This window comes from Trematomus bernacchii, unplaced genomic scaffold (assembly GCF_902827165.1).
Source record: "Trematomus bernacchii unplaced genomic scaffold, fTreBer1.1, whole genome shotgun sequence".
NCBI classification, from domain to species: Eukaryota; Metazoa; Chordata; class Actinopteri; order Perciformes; family Nototheniidae; genus Trematomus; species Trematomus bernacchii.
Genome location: NW_022987739.1, coordinates 18,963,371 through 18,986,189, shown reverse-complemented (window position 1 = coordinate 18,986,189; position 22,819 = coordinate 18,963,371). Strand labels below are relative to the sequence as shown.

General features: G+C 41.8%; 1 protein-coding gene across 2 annotated transcripts; it reads right to left on the bottom strand.

The window, feature by feature from the left end:
- Positions 1–237: 237 nt before the first annotated feature.
- b3galt2 (UDP-Gal:betaGlcNAc beta 1,3-galactosyltransferase, polypeptide 2) lies at positions 238–17,999 on the bottom strand. 2 transcript variants are annotated; one of them, XM_034146261.1, is made up of 2 exons: positions 17,093–17,999; positions 238–2,635 (listed from the first exon to the last, which is right to left on the bottom strand). In XM_034146261.1, exon 2 carries the CDS (start codon positions 2,272–2,274, stop codon positions 952–954), a length of 1,323 nt encoding a protein of 440 aa, XP_034002152.1. In that variant the 5' UTR covers positions 2,275–2,635; positions 17,093–17,999; the 3' UTR covers positions 238–951. The 2 variants fall into 2 exon arrangements, with proteins under 2 accessions (XP_034002152.1, XP_034002153.1); XM_034146262.1 differs by having other exon boundaries at positions 17,211–17,999.
- Positions 18,000–22,819: the final 4,820 nt, after the last annotated feature.

The window sequence follows — 22,819 nt, the reverse complement described above, 5'->3', positions numbered from 1 at the left end:
TCATACACAGAAGATTGAAAATAAAGTTGACTTTGATCATCTTAAATAATATATTTTTTTAGAACAGATCTCACTAAAATATCACTATGTTTAAATCATAACAATGTAGAAACTACACCAATCGTGAGTGAATTATGTCCCAGCCCCATGCTGATTATGGGTTGTACAGAGTAATGATATTGAAGAGGCCTAAATGTATAAAAGACTCACAGATAAAACACACTCACAACTGCAAGCTTGAGTTCAGTACATTTAATTGTTAATTAATTCATTGCACATTTGCTCAAGTGCAGAGTCATACTCAATGTAAAGCTTTAAAAAATACAATCTCAGTCATCTCTGACGGGACGTGAGTGCTTCCATGTAGATTTAAAAAAAATAAAATACAGTATATGACGGATAAACCTTCTCTTTAGAGTCATGTTCTTTGATAAATCTGTAAAGTAAACACTGAGAAACCGGGCAGCATAACTGGTCAACGTCAAATATATTTTCATTCATAGTTAGGTAGTGTAACTTTCGACAAAATACATGTGCATTTCCCTTTTTCTGTGTAAACACCACTGTCTATTTTTTTTTTTGATTTGTAAAGTGTGACATACTATAATACCCTTTAGAGGCGAGCCTTCACATTAACTGTAGCATGAATAACCACCTTTCTCTTGGCACCTGAATTATCCTCAACATCACCCTTGAGACAGCAGCAGCACGTTATGCTCCACATCACAGACAATCTTCCGTTTTAGAAATAGCTCAACAGTTTTACAATACTTAACATTTTTTCCTCAAATTAAAAAAATAGTTTGGATCATCGACTGTACACAATACCAAAAACAATGTGCTTTTCCCCATATAGTGTATATTACTGAGTTCATATGCCCTCCAAGACTGTAGTAACAGTGTGCTCATCTCCCTTTTTCTCTTGAGCGGGGGTTGTAATCACAGGATGCGTCAAGGAGGCCTCTCTCCGTGAAACTTTCGGTGTCTGTACCTGCTGTTCTTTTCCTTGGCCACGTTGACACAGGCATTGTGCTTGTTGCTCTGCAAGTGATTCCAGTACTTGATGAGTTCATTGGGGTGGAACTGATGGGACGTAATCAGGTGGCTGTACTTACAACTGGAGTAAGACACCCGCCAATGGTTGAAGAGGAACTCGTTGGGAGGAGGGGCCGGGTCGATGCGCAGCTTGGCCAGGCAGATCCCCACGTAAACGTCCTCCAGGTGCAGCCTTCGTATGCTCAGGGACGCCTGGTAGATCAGATCGGCCATGTCCCCTGAGAACACATACCCCGTGCCCGAGCAGAATATCGGATAACGCTCGCTTGGGTACAGCTCGGGCGGCATGTACCACTTGCTGTCCTTGTTTCGGTTTGGTGCATAGCCCCTCATCAGGTAGCCGGTGAAGTACCTCTGTTTGGGAGGCAGCTCGGGCTTAAGCAACTTTTGGATGAGATACTCGGTATTGACAAACATGTCGCTGTCTGTCTTCATCACGTAGGAGGCGTGTGAGCAATAGGTGGCCACCCAGTTCATGCCCATCAGCGTTTTGATGGTCAGGTTGTAGTAAGTGTCCTGATAGTCCTGTTGGATGATGTCGTGGTGAACAAGGCTCTCTTCCTCTATGCTGCTCTGCAGGTAGGTGTCTGAGCTCTTTCCAGTGCCGAGCAGGAAAAGACGGACAAACCCTAAGCCCATTGAGTTGCTCTCATTCCCCCATGTCTGACGGATGGCGTTACGGGCATCGGCCTGTCCGGGTTCTGCAGCGATCAGGACGATGATGAAGGGCGTCCTGTCCCTGCACTTGAAAGGCTCGTTCAGGATGTAGCGGTAGGGCTGAGCACTGAGCCTCCCTCCCACACCCATCTCCTTCTGTAAACTGTTGTTGGTGCTCATGGAGTCCCCAAGTCCCATTACCCCCATCCTGGAAACCCCTCCGCCTCCTGCTGCTGCCTCCCCCGCAGCCCCATCTGCCTGCTGAGAGCTGAGGTTGAGAAGAGTCTTTGGTGCCACATACCCCGTGTCCCTCCACAGGCTCCGCAGGGAGCTGCTCTGGTTGGCTTCGCCTTTGGGGCTGCGTAAGCCCCTGACAGTGTAGGCCAGCGGGTTTTCCCGGGGCCCGCTGCGTCCCGGAAGCCAATCCTGATGGCTGAAAAATAAGAAAAGGGTGAAGAGTAGAGCCAGCGAGAGGAGGCCGGCCACATGGGTCCTGAAGAGCGACCGCTTGACGGTCCAGGTCATCTTGATGGGACAGCAGTGCCGCCGTCTCCACTGCATGGTGCAGATCGGGGTCGCAGGAAGCTGCTGCTGCTGCTGCTCGAGAATGGGCGGCGGCGGCGGCAGTCACTCACAGTCACCTCAAACATGTGGTTGCCAACTATCAGAGGGTTATCTGAGCTGGCAGATGGGTTGGAGTGAGCCTCCTGGTGGAGTCAGGGGAACGTTTGAGCCCCCCAGTGCAGCTTGCAGCAGGGTTAAAAGAGCTCCAAATGGAGCAAGGAAAGCAATGTTTCTCTGGCCATGAAGGCTTCTCCCTGGCTCTTCTTTGGAACTGTAGACAAACACAAGGTCATGCCCGATGTCTCGTCTCCTTCAGGATATGATAAGGGTCACCTCCTCTGTGTTTGCTGTCTCTAATCTGAAAAGAGAAAAAAAGGAACAGATACAAATGTTGGCATCGGTCTGAAAGAAACCTCAAATTGCTGGCACTGAGCCACATGTCAATGTCTGATTGTAGATGTGTTATTTATTCTACTTGCGGGGAGAACCGAGCATATTTCTTAATCATTTTATTTATGGTTTGTTTTGACAGAGACATTCTGAATTAATGTCTTCCAGATGCAAAAGCCCCAATTAGAGCTTTTCTGTGAATGCAGCAGCCACTATGGTGAATGGCTCTTTTGATAAGCTGACTTTACATTTTGAAAGGGAGAAGCTGAATCAATATGACAGCTTTGTTTGTAGCATCTTTGATTGGACGGGGACGTGAAACACAGCAGGCTCTGGGGATGTGATGGGAAAAATATATATGAGATTTAGAAAATACTGTTGCCAGCAGGGCAGTGGCAGAAGGGAAGATTACTGCTATAAATGTTACCTTGCATACAGTGCACCTGTATGGTGGAAAATAGGCTGCCACCTAATGTGTGCGTTATTGCTATCATACAACATAACACACGTTTTTTGCACCATTCTCACAGTAAATACAACATACTAAATGAGCATATTATGCTAGTACTTTTTTACAGTGAGTGAAAACAAGAGAATGTCTTAGATAAACACATCAAAGACTCTAAAAACAGTGAAGAATAGAAAATAGAATTCCTCATGGAAACTATGAGCTGGCTGTCTGGTGCTGAGCATGGGGAGACAGTGCCTCTTGCATGTCATTATTCAGCTTAATGCCTGGGGCAGAAGTATAAATTGCAGGTTTGCTCAACGTGTTGCCGGATAACGCTACACTGAGCCGCCTGTGTCATCAGCCCCCCACCGGGCGTCGACAGCTAGGGGAGGAGATGCAAAATGAGATTTTCAGGGTCCGGCAGGCAGTGGTGCCAGAGCCTCAGCCAGCCTCTGGCGATGACAGCCTTCACCTGCCATTCAACTTCCACCTTCGGCTTATCAACGCTGCCTACCGTCTAGATGAGACCACCCAGGCTGCTCGACCCTCTACCACAGGCGTAAATAAAAGATGTACACACAGAAACATGCAACGCTGAAGAAATGTGACATGAATGATGTCAGGGAGTTGTGCGCCAGGGGAAGCACAAAGGCGAGCAATCGGTTTGCACAAGCAAAACATCTACTGTGCATCGCAAATAATCATATGCGCACCAAATACTGCACGCATAATCATTTTTTGTGTTCACAGACACACTAACACAATGTAGATCAGACTTAATGATGTACACAAGCCTACTGCACACACAAGTCACTCTTGTGTCTATAGACCCACACAAAAGATGCATGTGCTCCTCAAACATAATTATATCCACACTAGAAACATACATCATTATTGCTGTGCATGAGAACACACACGCACGCCAGGAAAAAAAAAAAATGCCAGCAGTATCTTGCAGGTTGTACTTGATTTCTATATAGCAGCATTGCAAGTCTGAAAAATCCTTTCTTCCTGAGTTTGTTAATTTACTGACTGCCTGCGTTTGCGTTTTTGTTTATTTGTTTGCTTGCACTTTAATAAATTGCATCTACTGAACAACAAAGCATTATTTTTGTGCAAATGCTACATGCCGACTCGGTGTGAGGCAGATTTTCCAAACTTCCCATTTTCATTTCCTGCTATGTTTGCTCATTCATCATGACAACTTGCAAGGAACACGATAACCTTTTCAGGAAACTATGCCTACCCAGCGCAAGCAATTACAGGAGAATGAGAGGGGCCAGGGCCGGCTTTGTTTTAAAGGTTAACATACTTTACATCGAAGCATATCCAGCGCTTGAGAGATTTCTCCCGTCAACTAAATTAACATCTAGTTACGTGAGCTCTGATGAAGTGTGCACACACAGAGGGGCACATATACACATAAATACACATGCACACAAAGTTAAACACACACGACGGACATCCGTACCCACCCACACACTCACATAGAGAAGAGCATGAATGGTGGAGTGTATTACTTTGTTTTTGTTTTTCGCTTTCAACAAAAATGCCAATTTCACTGAGAGACCAGACATCCATTTTTACTTTTTAGCAGTTCCACTTAATCTGCCAATGCCTCTCCTCATTAATTCATTTTCCTGCCTCCCATCAATGTCACTTTTATGCAAGCCAATTAGTTACACTAGCACTAATTAAAGCCCCAGCGATTCTGCAGCGGTCAATAATCAGAACGAAGGCTGCGGGAGTGACATGCTAGGCATATATTATAGTGTTGTCTCTGTCACCACATCAGCTTTAAAGCTGGAGGAAGAAAACAAGGAGGGTGGGGGGGGACTGTGAGGTATAAATGCCATTTTCCACACTTTGATTTCTTTGTCTCCACGCCCATTTTAACAACCTATCTTGTTTTTGCCTCCACATTGTGTGTAATGAATGCAAAATGAGCTTGGCTGATGTCGAAGGGGATGTGACCTTCATTTAGTAAAGCGGTGCACTTAGTGACACATTTTCCTCAAGACAAATACAGCTACCATTTGGGAGCCGTTTAGACTGGCCGCTCTCTGGAGTAAGGGGTTAAATTCTGCTTTATTGAAACAGGCATGACTGATTATGTGGCTGACTGAGGTTTCCCGCCTTGAAGCATAACCTTAATACAACCACTATATTTATGATTCATTTGAATGTTTAACACTAGAACCGCCAGGGGTCGCTGTATACCTAAAACTGCCAACGGGTAAAATGTACCCGCTATTAGAATGCATTGATTTTCAAGGTACAATGTTCTTTTATTTATCATACTAGAACACAGGGTTAAGAGTGAGTTTTGATCGCACAGTGATGAAACTTATACCAATATTTTTATTTTATACTTCATGCCGATTGCATGAAGTATAAAAGATCGCTACCGTGAGTTATGTGCAAAGTGTCTCTCTATCTCTCTCTCTATCTATCTATCTATAACTATCTATCGATCTATCTATAACTATCTCTCTCTCTCTATCCCTCTATCTATCTATCTATCTATAAGGAACCGCAGTAAACAACAGGCATTGCTATAGCAACACGTCATGTTTATGTTTTCGCACAAGATCAATAGCGCGAAGATCACTGCATTTTCTATAAGGTAAATATTACCCGCTGGCGCTAATGGGTATAAATGGCCATTTTTTGGGCCATTTTTTCAATCTGACTTCATATTGACCATTTTTAACAACAGAGGGTGCTACATAACACACTTTCAGGAAAAGTCACGGACTGGGAGACTTGAATATTTTATTGAAAAAAAGTGACATACAATCAAAAAACAGCTGCGGGTAAAATGTACCCGTTGGCGGTTCTAGTGTTAAGTACGGTGCATGGCCATAATCAGGTTAAAGAAAAGTCCAGGCCACATGACAAAACCAACCAACCTTGATTCATAGATGAATTGGCTATACAATTTTGGGAATAGTAATGGAATATTCTGACATTGTATTATTATTACTTTTACTTAAGAATCAAAGAATTTCTTTCGCCACTGTTTTTCACTCAAGCACTTTTGGAATGTAGTGGCTGTATTCTCATCCTTAACATTAACATCAATCAATACTTCTATTTTATCAAAACTATGCAGCTGACAGCTTCATAGATTGTTTCAATTTCTTTCCTCTATAACCAAGGTTTGTAATTTGTGATACGAGGGTTGTATTGTCAATGGCAATTCAACAACCAAATGTTTGCTAGGAAGGGAAAACTAGATGGTTTCATGTTCTATTCAGCCCTAATTCTGTAGCCAACTGAGTATTGCACTCATAGGCCCAATCCCAAACCACGCCCTACACTACCCCTCCGTTTGCACGTTCGCGCGGAGGGTCCGCCATATTAAGTGCTGTTACAAACCAACGAGTGTGGAGGGGGAGTGGGTTATCAAGCCCTCAAACATCGAGTCTTCATCGGTGCTGACTGGAGACCGGTCTCTACCTGACCGGACTCAACGCTGTGTGTGTCCGTCAGGAAACACGCTGTTTACAAGTAGTTCCTGCAAACATCCACTGATAAATTGCGATGTTAACCTCTAGATAACCTCATATTTTTTTCATACTGTGTTTAGTCTAGAAAAAGGTAAAGTGTGCATTTTATTATAAAGTTGTGTATAAAGTCTGTTGCAAAAACTAAGAAGCTTATAAAAATCAGGTTTAAAACTAAAAGAGCTTTACAAAAAAGTAACACAATTAAAGGTGGGGTAGGTAAGTTTGAGAAACCGGCTCGAGATACACTTTTTATTATATTCCATGGAATGCTCTTGACATCCCGATAGCAATGAATATCTTGCTTTGACAAAAAATCCATAAAAAATGTCATCTGTGGAAGCCGTAGTACTGTAAAAAGCACGACCAATCATTTTAGCCGGCCCGGCTAAAATAACTGGATGGCCTACCTGCCTGTCAGCCTTCCATCTGTGCACAAACTTATCTCGTCCCCTCATTGGTCATGTGCGCGTTCGTGTGTGTTGGAGGAGGGGCTCTGTAAGGAAGTGGCAGATTTTCTCCGGCTGTGTATTTTCAAATTCTAGCGATCTCGAGCTGGTTTCTCCAAAATTACCTACCCCACCTTTAAAGATGTTTGGAGTTTTATTTTTGTTATTCATTTTAATTCTTTGTCAAAGAGATGCTGATTTGAAACCGTTGTTACATACAGTTACGGCATTTCCTGTTTCTGCCGGAGAGAGGGGAGTTTGTCCCAAAGCTTGCCGCTGTATTTACTCCCTCCATCTGACATGGGGGAGCCTCGTTGAGCTGCGAGTGTCACTCCACAGAAGCCTCGTCTCAATACCCCTCCTCGACTCCTCCTTTCCCTCACTCGCGTCCCTTCCTTGCGTCTTAGCTCCGCCTCCGTAAGATGCGAGCGAGAGACACGAGGAGGTGACGCGAGGACAGAGGAGTCCTCAGGTATTAATTGGGATGTCCTCGTTCACTCAAATGTCACTCTTAAACGACGTCTGTTAATGATGACATGTGCACAGCTGTATCCCCTCTCATTGGGTTTAACTGAATAACCCCTTAGAACCGGCCCATTTATTGTTAAATATGTATTTAAATGATGAATCTTTCTCTTTTTAGTCAAGGAATTACATTTATGATGGTTGGTCCTGCTTTTGTGTTCCGTTTTGGTGTAAAATGTACATTTCAATAAAATTATAATTATAATAATGTGAAAGCCTTTACTCTGAAAATGTGTGTCCTGTAGATCCCCACATTCACCACAAACCCACATTCAGGACTGTGAATTTTAAATAATTTAACTCCTGAATATCTTAACACAAAACAAAACAAATAATTTGTATTTATCAAGATCTAGCCATTTATGAAATAGCTTTCTTAATAGCTATGTTTTAGTGACGTTCAAGATCATTAGACATGACTTAAATTGTTAGTATAACCTTAAGAAATGAATTGCACATAATAATTCCCACGGAGCTGTGAGCACTTATACATTTATGTGACGCTTTTCCACTCATTCTTCCAGTTCTCCGTTTTCCTGTGTTGAAATCGACCAGCTGTGAAGGTGGGGGCGGGGCTTTTATACGCGAGTAGTGAAAACACTTCCGCGTAGTCTGCTCTCGTGTATCCTCCCTTTCGTCTCCTCCCGCACCCCTCCTCCCTCACCCCTCCTCGACTCCTCCGTGTGCATTTCAGCTATTGGGACGTCCTTCAAAATGGCGTGTCTTGATCGATTTCCGGGTCAAGTCCCGGAGGAGGGGAAGAGAGGAGTCGAGGAGGGGTATTGAGACGAGGCTAGAGTTCACTCCGTCACGGAGGGGTAATGTGTAGGGGTAGGGTGTAGGGCGTGGTTTGGGATTGGGTCATAGAAGGCGTTCACCAAGCTCTAATTGGTCATGTAGTTTTTGCCTATTTGGTGATCGTATTCTGGTGTGTTTGTGTTCAACACTGAGCAAGGGCGACTCCCAGTATTGTTCCCATTTAATTTGAGACGCTGGCCTTGCTCTCAATCTTCTTTATTAGCATTCCAGTGGAGAACCAAAAACCCATCCTAACTCAAGAAATGCCTTTGTCAATGGAAACAACTTTATCTTTGATCGCTAATTCTATCTTTGGGACCGATCTTCCCCTTGCTTTCTGACTGTATTGCTTATGTTGGCAATAACCATATGAACTTGTTTCGCTGCCATTGTGGCTTGGCTTGCAAGGAAATGACTTTTAAGAATTTCACATCTGCTTTTGTTCTCTCAGGGTCATGCCGGTCTCATTTTTAAAGAATCTTCGAGGGAATTCAGGCTGGGCTTCATTCAAAAGCAGTCACTTGAAAGTAAAGAGAATGCTATCAAGTACACACCTCTCCCTTCAGTGCTGCAATGGTCTTCCCAGAGGTGGGAGTAAGTCATACATGTGCAAGTCATGAGCAAGTCTCAAGTCTTAACCTACAACTCTCAAGCAAGTCCCAAGTCACTGTGGTGAGAGTCAAGCAAGTCAAGTCAAGTCATTGCTCAGGTCAAGCAAGTCACAAGTCAAGTCATATGAAATTCTGATGAATAACCCCAGTTTCCGCATTTAAATCAGTTAAAATATTGTGGTTATGAAAAGTTTAGTTTTATTTTCAACATAAACAGCAATGGAGAGTGGGGCGCTGAAATGATAACCCAAGTTCTAAAAGGGCTCTAAAGTGATAACAGGAGTACAACACAAATATTTTACATCAACATGTTAAGCCTCCTGCCCTGGCTCCCCTTCAGCAGGGTCACAGTATTTCTCCTGTCTAAGGTGCTCCCATATGACAGTCTCATTGTTTTCCTAACTGTGTCTGTGCACAAAGAAATATTGCATCAAAGCCAATACAACGGAATAGTGTATGTACCAGGGCGCATGATGTGTGTGTGTGTTTGTGTGCAGACAGTGCGACATTAAGATTAAACACATTTCTTTCATTTGGGAACACCCACATATACATATGGAGTTGGCCAGATGTGTGTAAATTACTGTTCATGGTAATTTGAAAACAAATGCCGTTGTCGGACACACACAAGCAGATCAGAGCTGAGCAGAGCACAAACACACACACATCATGCGCCTTAGTGACCGGACATCTCCTTCGTAAAACGAGTAATAGGAGGATTAATCGGGCAGTTCGATGTGTGTAGAGGTGTGTGTGGTTAAAACGTAGCAGCCTGCAGTCGCTCTTTAGCTGTTCTAATGAAAGTAAACACAGTGAAGGCGTTGCGTAAAAGGCACAGCTCTTTGCGCGCTGGTGCTGCACTTCTCAGAGGCGGAGTTACACGTCCCACTGCCTCCTGATGCTGCAGCCATTTCATGAAGTGAATGAGAGTCCGAGTTAGAAATATATCTAAAATAATGTATGCACTGCCATTTCCCAACATAAACATTACAGTCTGCAATGAAACGGTTGTCTCCTGTGTGCTCCACTTCCTACTTGGCGCTCCGGTAACTTTCTTGTGCGAACAAGATCAGTATTCTTTTTTTTTTCCATTGCCCTTTAGGGGCTCCGTACAATACAAAAACAAATGCAAATATTGAATTAAAAAAGTAAAGTCCTTTCGAGTTATCTGTCTCAAGTCAAGTCTTAAGTCATGAATACCAAGTCAAAGTCAAGTCAAGTAATTTATCAATGTTAGTCAAGCAAGTCTTAAGTCCAAAAATATGCGACTCGAGTCCCCCACCTCTGGGTCTTCCCCTTAATCCTTCCTTGCCCTGGTCATTTTTCTCCCCTATTCAGCTGCTCTCTTCCTCAACAATCTGTAATTTCTCACTGTTGTTTACCATCTGAGTGTAGAGACGGGTTCACCAAGACTGCCAAGAAAACAAGTAAAATAGAGGTGAGGTGGTTTTGTTGCTCTTCCTCTTCCTAACTTTCAGTGCGAGTTAATAGACCCCATCAAGTTTGCATTTGTGCTAGTTGCGTAGCCTAGATACTCTTGGTACTTATAGCTTATTATTTCAACTCAATACAAATATAATATAACTGTTTATCAATGAGCTAATTTGAGATAATCTGTTTATCCATTTAGCTATTTCAATTGTTTGTCATTAGACTACTTTTAAAACCATTGCTTATTTTTACTACTCTCAACTGTTTATTTATTACTTCGAGCTGTTCTTAACCGTTTATTAATTACATTTAGCCACATATTTCCAACTGTTTATTAATTATCTTAATCCTAACATTCCCAACAGTTTAGCCGCTACACTACATTAAGCTAACTATTCCAACTGTTTTTTCCTTACATGCATTTAGCAACCTTTCCTGAAGAGTTGTTCTATTACGTTTAGCTAACTATTTCCATGGTTTATTAATTAGTTCTGTATAACTTCACTAAACCTTTTATCCATTACTTTTAGCTAACTATTCTCAACCATTTAAACATGCTACTTTTAGCTAACTATTCCAGTTGTTTATCAATTATTTTTAGCTCACTTTTCCTATATGTTCAACCATACAGTATGGCTACGCTTATGCGTTGGTGCGTTTGTGAATATTAATAGTATACTAAAATAGGGGATAAAGGACCGCCACCGCCACCTGGGGGATGGCACCAAAGGATATAGACACAAAAAGACAATTCAGGAGGGGCAGGGGCAGAGACGTGTTTCAACGTAAAGTCATTTTAATTTAAATGTAATCAAAAGAAAAAGGAAACTCAGGAAATGTTGCTGTAAGATAAAATCATGGGTTATAAAAACAAGAACTATTCAGTTTAAAATTATCTTTATTAAATGTTAAAAATATTTACCTAAAATCCAACATTAAAAAAGTCTATATAAGAACAGCAAATCAAAACTAAGGTGGGCTGAGGCCAGTTAATGGGGTGGCAGGCTACTTCACGTAACACTAGGGTGCAACCAAATATAGGTGCAGTCACAGCAAACCACACACAGCAAACGGGTCACTGACACGTGCTCTTCACCACAACAAACAGTGAGGGTGACTAGCCCCCCCAATGACCGGCACTCAGCTTTACTAAAATAAAAACAAACAACTGAAACAAGGTTAAACAAAAAGGTTCCCAGTTGGTTAAATAATGATAAACAGGTAAAGTATAAGCGTAAGACAAATGCAAAACTAATCAAAATACAAAATCAACCAAAACTTATACAAAAACAGCACTAAGTCAATGAGAATAAAACAAAACAGCAGCAGGTGAACCTATAAGCAATAGTTAAATAAAGATTAAAAATGGCTCTCCATGCAGCATCCAAACAATTCAGGTTCTGCCCTACTCTAGTGATGTTACGTATTGCGCCGAGGCTTCGGAGCGTGTGTCGAGTAATCCCCGAAGCTTTTTGTGAAGCATGTATCGAGGCTTGTATCGTTTTGGGCCAGTGACGTCATCGATGACAAACGAAGCCTCGCTGCCTGTCGATACCACGTGACTGCTTCAGAAAGCGATTCAGATCGGTTGAACCGTTGAACCACAACGCTCATAATACCCATGGATGTATAATAAGAACCATATTACCCCTCCTGTACCCGGGCCCGCTGGTGACACGATGGAATTAAAAGAGCTCAGACCCTCACTTATATAGAGGTCGGAACATGTCATAAGTATAAATAGATACAAGCATAAATAAATGTAGGAACATGAATAAATACAGGAATAAATACGATGGAGTGTTTTCAGGGAGATTCAGTGTGTGTGCTGTGGCTCAGCTGGAAAGCAATTGACTCACGACCGCAGGGTCCCTGGTTCAACGACTGAACAATACGTCTTTTTTGTTGTTTATAAAAGCTACAGCTAAATGAGATAATGTAGTTAATAAATGTATTCTTTGATATGGTTTAGCCTTTCTCAGGCTACAACATAGTTACGTTTATGAATATTATTAAGGAATACAAATCCCTCTTTGCAATGTTTACCAGCCTCCTTAGGCTTTTCAATCACAATCATTCAACTGGAATAAAAACAATATTGTTAACATGAAAATATGATTTTATGTTCGTTGTTAAGAGTTATTCTAAGGGTTTACTCATTGGGAACTCGGTATGAGATAGAGTACACTATTGAGATGTCAAATCTGCCTGTTTTACACACTTTGACCAACAGGGGGGTTTGTGTTCAAATGAAGCCCATGATGAAGCCTCATGAGATGAACCCTTTTGCGAACCAATTGGCTGGAAAGCTTCAAAGCTTCATAAGGCTTCATCTCGCCATCACTACCCTACTCACCACAGGAAGAGGTTTTAGCACCTTGCTGAGCTTCAGTAATCTGCAAGGAAGCAGCAAGTAATACAATACTAGAAGAAATGAGACAACGTATCCTACATTTTAGTATTGCAGCCTACCTGTACCACAAACCATGAAAGGAGAGCCAAGGGGAAGAACATAGGGAACCAGGTGCATTTTATACCCTGCTCTAATGAGGGGAGTGTTTGGGGGAGGAGTCAGGCCCTGAGCTGCCTTCAGGAGCACTACTCACTACACTTAGCTAACAATTCCATTTGTTTATCAATTACTTTTAGCTAAGCATTTAGGTCTATCCAGCTAACTACTACCCAACAGCATCTACTGGAACTGTCATTACACTAAATGTCAACTCTTATCACATGCTGATTAGTTTTCAAACTCTAAATAGGTCTCAATAAAAGTTCAGCTGTTACAGCTTACACAATTTATTTATTTAGGCAATAAGTCAAGCTTCTCGACAATCTTAACACATCTACTGGCAACTACAAAATACCCACATACCCCTGGCTGGATGATACTGGTATGAGAGGTATGCAACTACAAAGAAATGTATACATCCAAGTACGCTATCAACCATTTAGCAATATACTTATTTATTAAACATCTTTAATTTGCATCATTTTTTAAATAAAGTTAAACTACTGGGCAACATGTAACTGCATTGGTTACATTTAGTTTTCCATTGAATTTGTCCGTAACTGCTTGAGTCCACTTTTTGTGGAGTTTTTTATAATCAAAATCGTTTCAGTTTTATCTGCTGACATCGAAAGATGGTTCTGAGAAATATCATGGAAATGAATCTGGTGGTCAAAGCATTTAAATTGCATTCATTTCTAAATAAAGATGCCACTGTCTGTTCCTTTAACTCAGGGGTGCCCAACCAGTCGATCGCGAGATGTGTCTAAAAATAGAACAACAATATTCTGTTTTATCGTTAATGTCCTATACCATAATCTTCCTGTGCCAGAATAATGCACTTGAACGCATCAAAGCTTTGTGATTGGCCGGCGTGACCCCATGTGTCGGGGCGTGGCTGGTGAGCAGTGGGCACTATTTCGCTGACGTTGTCCGTGTCAACAGGAGTGACAGTCCGCACACACACAAGACCGCAATTATGGCAGAAGCAAAAAAGCCCAAAATATATAAATTTGACTCCGAGTGGGAGGATGATTATTTTTGTATCTATTCCAATTCAAAGTCCATCTGTCTCATCTGCAATGCGAGCGTGGCTTTATCGAAGAAGGATAATTTAGGAGCGGCATTTCAAAACAGTGCACAAACGCTACGATACGGAATTCCCTCCTAATTCTGCCCTACGCTCCCAAAAGGTGAGGGAACTGAAAGGACAGCTAAATGCACAGCAGTCCATTTTCACCAGGCCCAACAACAAGAGCAAGGCTGAGCATCTTAACGTGTCAGTCACGTTCTTGCGAAACACATGTAGTTTTTCAAAGACGGCGAAGTTGTGAAAGAAGCATTCCTGAAGGCTGCCGACGCGCTTTTTGGGGACAGTAAAAATAACAGTAGCATTTCAACAGGTTTTTGATATAATAAAAACTCAAGTTAGATACCGTTATTAATCAGCTGTAAGTTTTTAGTTTGTTTGAACTTATTCATTATAATTATTGTACAAAATGGTATAAGAATGCAAACTTCAATTGATTATAGTCTATTATCAATTCAAGTTAAGAAACTAGTGTTGCTTGCATCCTATTTTAAAGGCATTTATTTTTATACTCTACTAAAATGCAACAAAAAAAGGGTTTGATTCTATTAATTTTGTCTTTTTTATTGCACTTTGGCAGCAGATTCCTGTGTAGCTTCAGATCTGAGTTGTCTTATTAGTAAGCCTAATTTATACTTTTGTAGCAACACTATTTGTATATAATGGCGAAGAAAGGGTTCAGAGTATTTTCTTTTTTTCCTGTGTCATATGTGGCAGCACTGTTCAATGTTTCTTGAAAACATTACCCACTGTAGTATGTGACATGTGAATAAACTCCAACTCTGTATCAACAACACTGTTGTGTAACTTCAGTTAAATACTTGTATATCTGTAGATTAGAAATAGGTAAGATAAAGGATCTGCAGTATTTTATGAAGTATTAATCGTACAAAGGTCAGTTTTATACAAGTAGAAGTGTGTATTTACCTGGTAGTAGGTTGTCAGTAATGGCTACGCTTCTCTATTTGGACTGGTAGATCTCGGCAGACTGGCAACTTTAAAAGTAGCTCTCAGTTCAAAAAAGGTTGGGCACCCCTATCTCTTTCTTTTAGTTAAAGTTTAACTAAAAGAAAGAGATAGAGATGTTTTTGGGGCATTTGATTGACCTGATGCTTTGAGAATGTAGTTTGGTCGGCTTTTTTGCCATGCATCACTAGAGACTGGTCAGATCTGGGCCAGGCCACTGGAGCGGCGGTCACAAAGTATGAACATAAAATCCTTAAAGGGTCAGTTCACCGAAATGACAAAAGAAACTAAACATTTCTGCCTTCTCCACTTAATCTCGATATCGAGATGTGCCAACTGTTTATTTGGCTCCGGTCTGACAATCTCTGTCTCCACCTCAAAGCAATAGAGTTACTTTGTTTTGATAGTAGTTCCAGTGAAACATGTTCCTTTTGAGATCTTCTGTATTATCAAAAGAATAGGAGCTTTCTTTCTCTAAAGACATTTAGCTGTTGAATATTTTTAAAGCTGAGACAACGAGTTGCTACATTTTCAATCAACTTATTAATTCATTAGTTAAAGGTGGGGTAGGTAAGTTTGAGAAACCGGCTCGAGATCGCTAGAATTTGAAAATACACAGCCGGAAAAAATCTGCCATTTCCTTATAGAGCCCCTCCTCCAACACACACGAACGCGCACATGACCAATGAGGGCACAGATGGAAGGCTGACAGGCAGGTAGGCCATCCAGTTATTTTAGCCGGGCCGGCTAAAATGATTGGTCGTGCTTTTTACAGTACTACGGCTTCCACAGATGACATTTTTTAATGGATTTTTTGTCAAAGCACTTAAGATATTCATTGCTATCGGGATGTTAAGAGCATTCCATGAAATATAACAAAAAGTATATCTCGAGCCGGTTTCTCAAACTTACCTACCCCACCTTTAAGGTTAGGATAAGATAAGGTAATTTTTATAGCATAAATGCCAAGCAAAATTGTTTTCATGTAATGTGACAAAAACTGAATACCTTTTGGTTGCTGACTGTGGACAAGAAAAAGCTGTTTTAAGATATCAACTAAACAGTTGTATGAAACTGTCCTTGCCATTATTGAACACTTATTCCTCCATATTTCTTTTAGACCAAACACGGCTAATTATAAACAATAAAATAAGCATTATTTGACACACTACCGTATTTTACATGCAACTTTTCCATGTAAGCTTAACCAGAAAGAGCAACACTAAGGCAATTGTTTTTCATTCTTTGCTGACCCTTTAACACACAAGTCAAAGCAATAAAATATAGATGTAATGGATAACATTTAAATTCATTTGTCCTTTAAAAAGGGCAGTAACAAAGTCGAGCAGCCTCTTAAAAGTAAACTAAAAAATACAAGAGCCCTCTGGGAAATAAAGCTTTGGCAGCTCTGAGCTTGTAGCTGTAGTAAATATTATATGACAGTGATTTTCTTCCACACAGTGAGAGTAAAATCTAAAAGTCTTGTCGGGATGTCCGTTCAGACGCCACAGCAAAAAATTATAAGGTGGTTTGAAAATTAGACCCTATTAAAGTTTCATAGTCTAGTGGGCAGAGTGAATACCCAGATGGTGAGCTTAGCTGCTGTTTTTTTTTTTTTTTATGTCCATCTCAGCACTTAGGATGCAAAGGCTTTCAGTGCCAAATACTTTGGGCAGCTTGACGTGATGAAGTGGATAAAAAGCCCTGTTAATTGAACTGGATCAATTGGATCTCCCTGGCCAAGGAGGAGTTTCCTAAACTTTAACCTATGTAAAGGAATACAGTATGGACTACTGACCCCTTTTTGATGTCAGTGATTGTCCCTTCAGGAATCTCTGATCTGCTCTGGGCAAGGATAAATTAAAGCTATAGTCAACCTTCACCCTTAGGGGGTAAAGTTATATTTAAAAAACAAGTATTCCTTCATGTTTCAGCAATACACCTGCCCAAGGGGGACCACTTACTGTCATTGCAACATTTAAGGAAGCCTCTTGGGGTCAAAAAAGTGCCTTATGGTAAGGAGATGTTTGGACATGGAGGAAAGGCATGGATGGATTAATGTATTGATTGATGGGTGAATACTCACTCGTCAAGGAGGCTGGCAAGGGTGGATGGTTGGATGTAATGGAGAGGAGAGGAGGGTGGGGAAGGCTAAATGAATAATGAGGATATGGAGGACTGATGAGACGTGCAATGTTGCGTACCTCTTCCTCCTCATGCTGCTGCGGCTGCTGACAGGGCTGCGGTCGGCTGACGGAGTGTGTGAACCCCGGTGCCTTCACCCGCCATCACCGCCTCCTTGGATTGGGTACAGCGTGGACTCCAATGCCTCTCCTCGTCCAGCTCCCTCTCTTCTAATCACAGTGACACCTTGGATGTGTTACGTCCCTGCTAGTCCTCATCCCCACAGGCAACAAACCTGCAGGCTTTTAGTTCTCCTCCTGCTGCGACTCCTCCTCTCCCCTGTCTCCTGCTCCTTGTGTCCGTCACAGCTTCCCTCGACCTCAGTACTTAATATGTTATGTTGGTTTACCCACTGTTGTTTCCTGGTCTCATTCTAGTTTATCTCACTCACAGGATAGGTTATTAAATGTAAACATGTAAGAGTAAAGCACCACAGCATCCACACATTCCCAAGCCCTAAGGAGGAGAGAGCAGCGGAAGACGAGCAGCGGGAGTGCGGCTGGTCCTTCACGATGCTCGGCAGGCTGATGTACAGTATCAGCGCAGTGAAAGCAATGGAGAAAAATGCGAAAAAAATATCCTCTCTCACATGTGAGTCCAATAAAGCTACAGAGAAAACATGTTCCTCATGTACTCAAGGTAAAAACAAAAACAACTAGTCATTTACTTTAACCCCCCTGCTTGGGTTTTTGCCAGTCCGCTGCTTTGTGTTGTTTTTCCAGAGTCTTCACTCCGCTCCGTCCTGAAGCGACCCTGGTCGTATTTCCTAGCCGGGCAAGGGAGCTGCTGGCCCGGGCAGGCAGGCTGTCAGACACCGCTCTACTCTGACAGAACTCTACCACGTCACTGCAATATTAGGGGAGCATCTCACGTGACCCTGTTAGACGCTCATGCTGCGTTCAAGGGGTGTGGGTGAAGCTTACACTCTCCAAAAAGAAACATAATCACGGACACACTAACAAACACAGTATAAATACTGATATCCTATTATATTCTTGTTTAAAACTAGGACTATAGGAGCAATTTTGTCAAACATAAGATCTTGAGACATCAAATTAATGGACTTAAACATTTTGAAGATACTCAGTAAACATTTGATAAATACAATTGTGTTTTTTATATTTTCAATATTTTTCATTGTTTACTATATTTTGTGGAAAGAAAATAAATTCCCACTTTTTTCGCTTCCAAATTTGTATGCAAAAAAACTAACCCAAAACGTACCTTGCATAGGTCTACTTAAAAGGGAGTAAAAAAGCCATAAGAGAGAGTGTTACATCAGCAGATGGTTTTGGTATGAAATGTTTAAAAGCAATTTGGTGTGTTTACATACTTCTGGCCACTTCTTTTAATGTATTCCATAGAAAAATGTATGCCCAAGTTGATGTCTTATTTAGGACAGGTCGGTCACTCATCCCTAACATCCTATTGCAGATTAGTGATTATACATAATATTGTCAGAATTCAGCAGAGTAGTGTAGCTATGAGGATCTCTTCTAGAAATAGAAAATAAGACAATTTCAAAGCAGTGTGTGAGCTAATATGAATGAACTAATTCTTCCCATATTTCCCTTATTCACGTGAATGCAGCATCTCTCTTTCCTCTCCCCCTCCTCTCAAGCCAGCCACCCTGCTCCCCCTCTGTGGGCGGAATAAAGGGGATTTAACTCCGTAAGAGCATGGTGGCCAGTGGTTGTCTGGTAACAGCTGGATTTGCTACCATTGTGCTCTTTGTTTAACCCTGCCTGGCTGCAATGTTTCTCACATGGACAGGACCATTTTAAAACACATTTTTGCCCTGTTTGTTACATTAGTAATGCATCATTATGCACACATTCATACCAACTATATTTAGCATGCTTTCATATCTAGAATGATTGCAAAAAACAAACACTCCAGGTCCTTGACAGCACTGACTCTCTACCTCGTCTTCAGCATAATGATGAAACTATACCTGTCTCATTAAGGACTTAAAGACAATGCGAACCCTTCATCAGCCTTCAGTCATGTTTACACAAATGCAACTCCAGAGACCGCAGTGTTTCTCGATAAGCAATGAAAGCAGCTTGTCTCTTTCCTTCTCTCAGAAGAATTGGAGCATATGGAATTATGGCTCATGCAAAAGCAGCTCACTTCAGGGAAAGTAAGCCGATGGGAGAGCAGCCCCGTGCAGCACTGTAAATATTGTAAGGTAGCACCACAGCATAGGAGCACAGGTGACTGAATAATTAATAGGAGCTGTGTCTTTGACAGATATACTTTGGAGGCTATTAGCTCTGCTACCTGGCCAGTGAGAGCGCATTTGTCAAAAGAAAGTAATGCCGGGGTGATGATTGATTTCCTGAGGCTGCCAGGTTAGAGGCAGCGTGCCTCTGTACATTAATATCAGGTGGCATCTATTAGATAGGTGACTTTCTCAACTTGTCTGGCCCAGTTGCCTCTGCAAAGACCAGCATATCAAAATCTAAATTGTCATCATTAATTGCTGCTTGGGGAGTATCTCGGAACACTACGTCTGCCTCTCCTGCTGTTACTCAGAGAAACCAAGTCTGCTGTACAAACACAGTACATGGATGTCCTCCTGTGCAGTAGACAAAAGGCAACATTCCCCCATAGACTGCATGTCAGAAGTGAAGGTAAATACCATGATGCCAACCATTGCTTTTTGGACTACAACACATTAAAGTCATAGACCTTTTCAAGTGGCAAACAAATTGACAATTGTCTTTCATGAACTGAATCACTCATTCGATCAAAGAATGATACAAAAAAAATGACCAAAGAATGGCCAAAGAACGACCAAAGAATGACCAAAGAATGGCGTGTCGTAGTGACCTCTCAATCACAAGCTAGCCATGTTCTAAATCATACACGTTACTGTCTATTTTAACCAAAATGGGATAATAAGACTTGAAACTAGCAATTGAGACTATAAACATGTAAGAAAAATGTTTAGAGAATCAATTCAGTGAGGAAAAGGATCATTTTTTAATAGACTTCTATACAAGCGGATTTCATTGTGCAAATATTGTAATCTTTATTCCATCTATTGGAAAGTATGTAAGTTCAAGCAACGTCCACAATGACTTAACTTTTTCAGACCTCAAGGCACACAAACTTATACGTTATAACTTCTTCAATGTTTTCTTAAATGTGATGACTTGGCAATTTGTTTTTATAAAGAGGATTGTACCTTCTGTAATGGGATCTCCTTTTATTTCATGAAATACAAACAGCCATGCCTTGAAGTGAAAGTCAATAAAAGCATGTCTGTGCTTTGGCAAGAAGTGAGGTGCTATTCGCAATATGTGCCTGCTAGGTGAGGCGAGGTGCCCCTGAGCAAGGTGCTGTCCCTACACTGCTCCCCGAGCGCCGACCTAATGGCTGCTCACTGCTCCTAACACTAGGATGGGTCAAATACAGAGATCGTCCGGCAGTGGCTGTCCGGCAGTGGCTCAGTCAGTAGGGGCTTGGACTGTGAGCCGTAGGGTCGCCGGTTCAAGTCCCCGACCAGACCTAAATATGGAGTGTGGACTTCTACTTGGAGAACCCAGTTCACCTCCTGCCCTGCCATGGTGCCCTTGAGCAAGGCACCGGACATCCCCCTTCCCCCCTCACTCCCATTGCTCCCCGGGCGCTGTACAATAGCTGCCCACTGCTCCTAGTACTAGGATGGGTTAAAAGCAGAGAACACATTTCACTGTGGGTGTTTCTCAATCGCGAGTAAAGCTGCTTCAGAGCCACTATTTCAAGCATACTACGTCATCGAGTGCCGCCGAAGTACTGTTCCAATCTCCAGTATACTTGGAAATCTACCGAGCCCGGCGTACTCCGTTTGGAGAAATATCGAGTCTGCACATGAGTAGACTTCGCGGTCTTAAAATCCCCACAATGCTTTGCGCACGGACCAATTTCCCCAAATCTGTGGCGGAAGATGTAAGGCGGGGCCTCTCATATGACGCACACCTGCACACTTGCTAGCGTGTTCCACACTTCGTTTTCCGAATGCCAGGAAGTATTCTTGACTCGCTTCTGAAGCAAGATGCTCGGCAGACATGTGCTACCAAGCAAGTGTACTCGCGATTGAGAAACACCCTGTGTGTGCTGTGTGCTCTGCATGTGTGACCATTAAAGAGGGTTTCATCCCTCCCAATTCTAATTCTAGGGGAAATCGAATAAAGAAAGAGACTGCATTTATTTTTGTTTTCTTTTGTTTGAAAACCTTCTCAAATGGGAAAACACATGAAATTCACCATATTTTTTTCTGAAAGGTAATACGTTCATATACAAATGATCCAGCATTTGCATTGCAACCTGGAAACCCTTTCCCATTTGAATAATTTCTAATTTCTATGCTTTCAGTCATGGTCAATTCGCTCTATTCGCACATTCTGAAACAGACATGCCAACTGACATGGCAAATTAAGCTGTTATATATCCCCATTGTGAGTTTCTCCATTCCCAAAGTATTTTTTCTTTGTTTTAATTATTTCTAAAGCGTTATTTCCTCAGGTTGTTCTGTACATTACTTTCGCTTTCTCTTTCAGATACTGCTGGAGGAAGGAAAGGTTGGTTATCTCGACGCTACGCCTTTTAAGAAAATACAGTCTCAGATGACATGCAAGCTGTTATTGCTTCTCTTAAAGAGTGTGGTCGCAATATCCTGCGGCAGAGCCTCAAGAGCATGCAGGGATGTCTCTGTGCATATCTATGCCTTCACTCAGACTCAGGCCTCCGTTCATGGTCAACTCTAATATATCGCGGGACATCTTATTAAGCATTAATTCACTGAATTTCAAATTATCTTTGGAGCTAATTATATCCTAAAATTATACAAGTTTAAATGTGACATACAATTCAAATCATTAGAGAAAAAATTGATTGGCGTGGGGAAAAAAATATATTTTGCTGATAGCGACTACCTTTGCAAATGCAATCAACACGCTTTAATTATGTGTGTGCATGTTGCGATTAAATAGAAACATTTGTATGAATCTCACATACTGCATGCACAGGAGGCCTTATTAAAAAATGTCCTCCAAATGTCATGAGAGATGCATTGGACCACATTAATGAAAAAGTGATAATGTAATGTTTGTCAGATCCATATGGAATAATCTTTTTCCTGAGCAAATCCAATCTGAGAATGCATGCGACTCAAACAGTTGGCAGGCAGTTTGGGCAGTAGCATACCTGTCATAATGGATTGTCTGGATTCCTGCAGATGGGCCACAAGCAGTGCTGCGTTTACTGTCAATACACAGCCAACACACATACATGGTCTGTTTCCTCACAAGAAAGAGAAATCTGATTTCAGTCTGTATACTGGCAACACATTTTAATTTCATGCCTAAATCCATCTCAACCCTATCCACACACACGCGTCTGGATACACGACAAGACTTGTATAGCCTGGGCTTAAGAAGCTGTATGCCCATAACTGCCAGATATAGATGTGGTCAGAGAGTCTTAGGCCCTAGCCACACAGTGACGAAACGGGTCGTATCCGCTACAGTTCTCTATCTTATAGACGGTTCGGCCACACGAGGCCGACAGGGAAATGCGAATAACGATAATGATAACGATAACGATAACGATAACGGGTCCCAAGGTGGGTAGATCTGCGGAC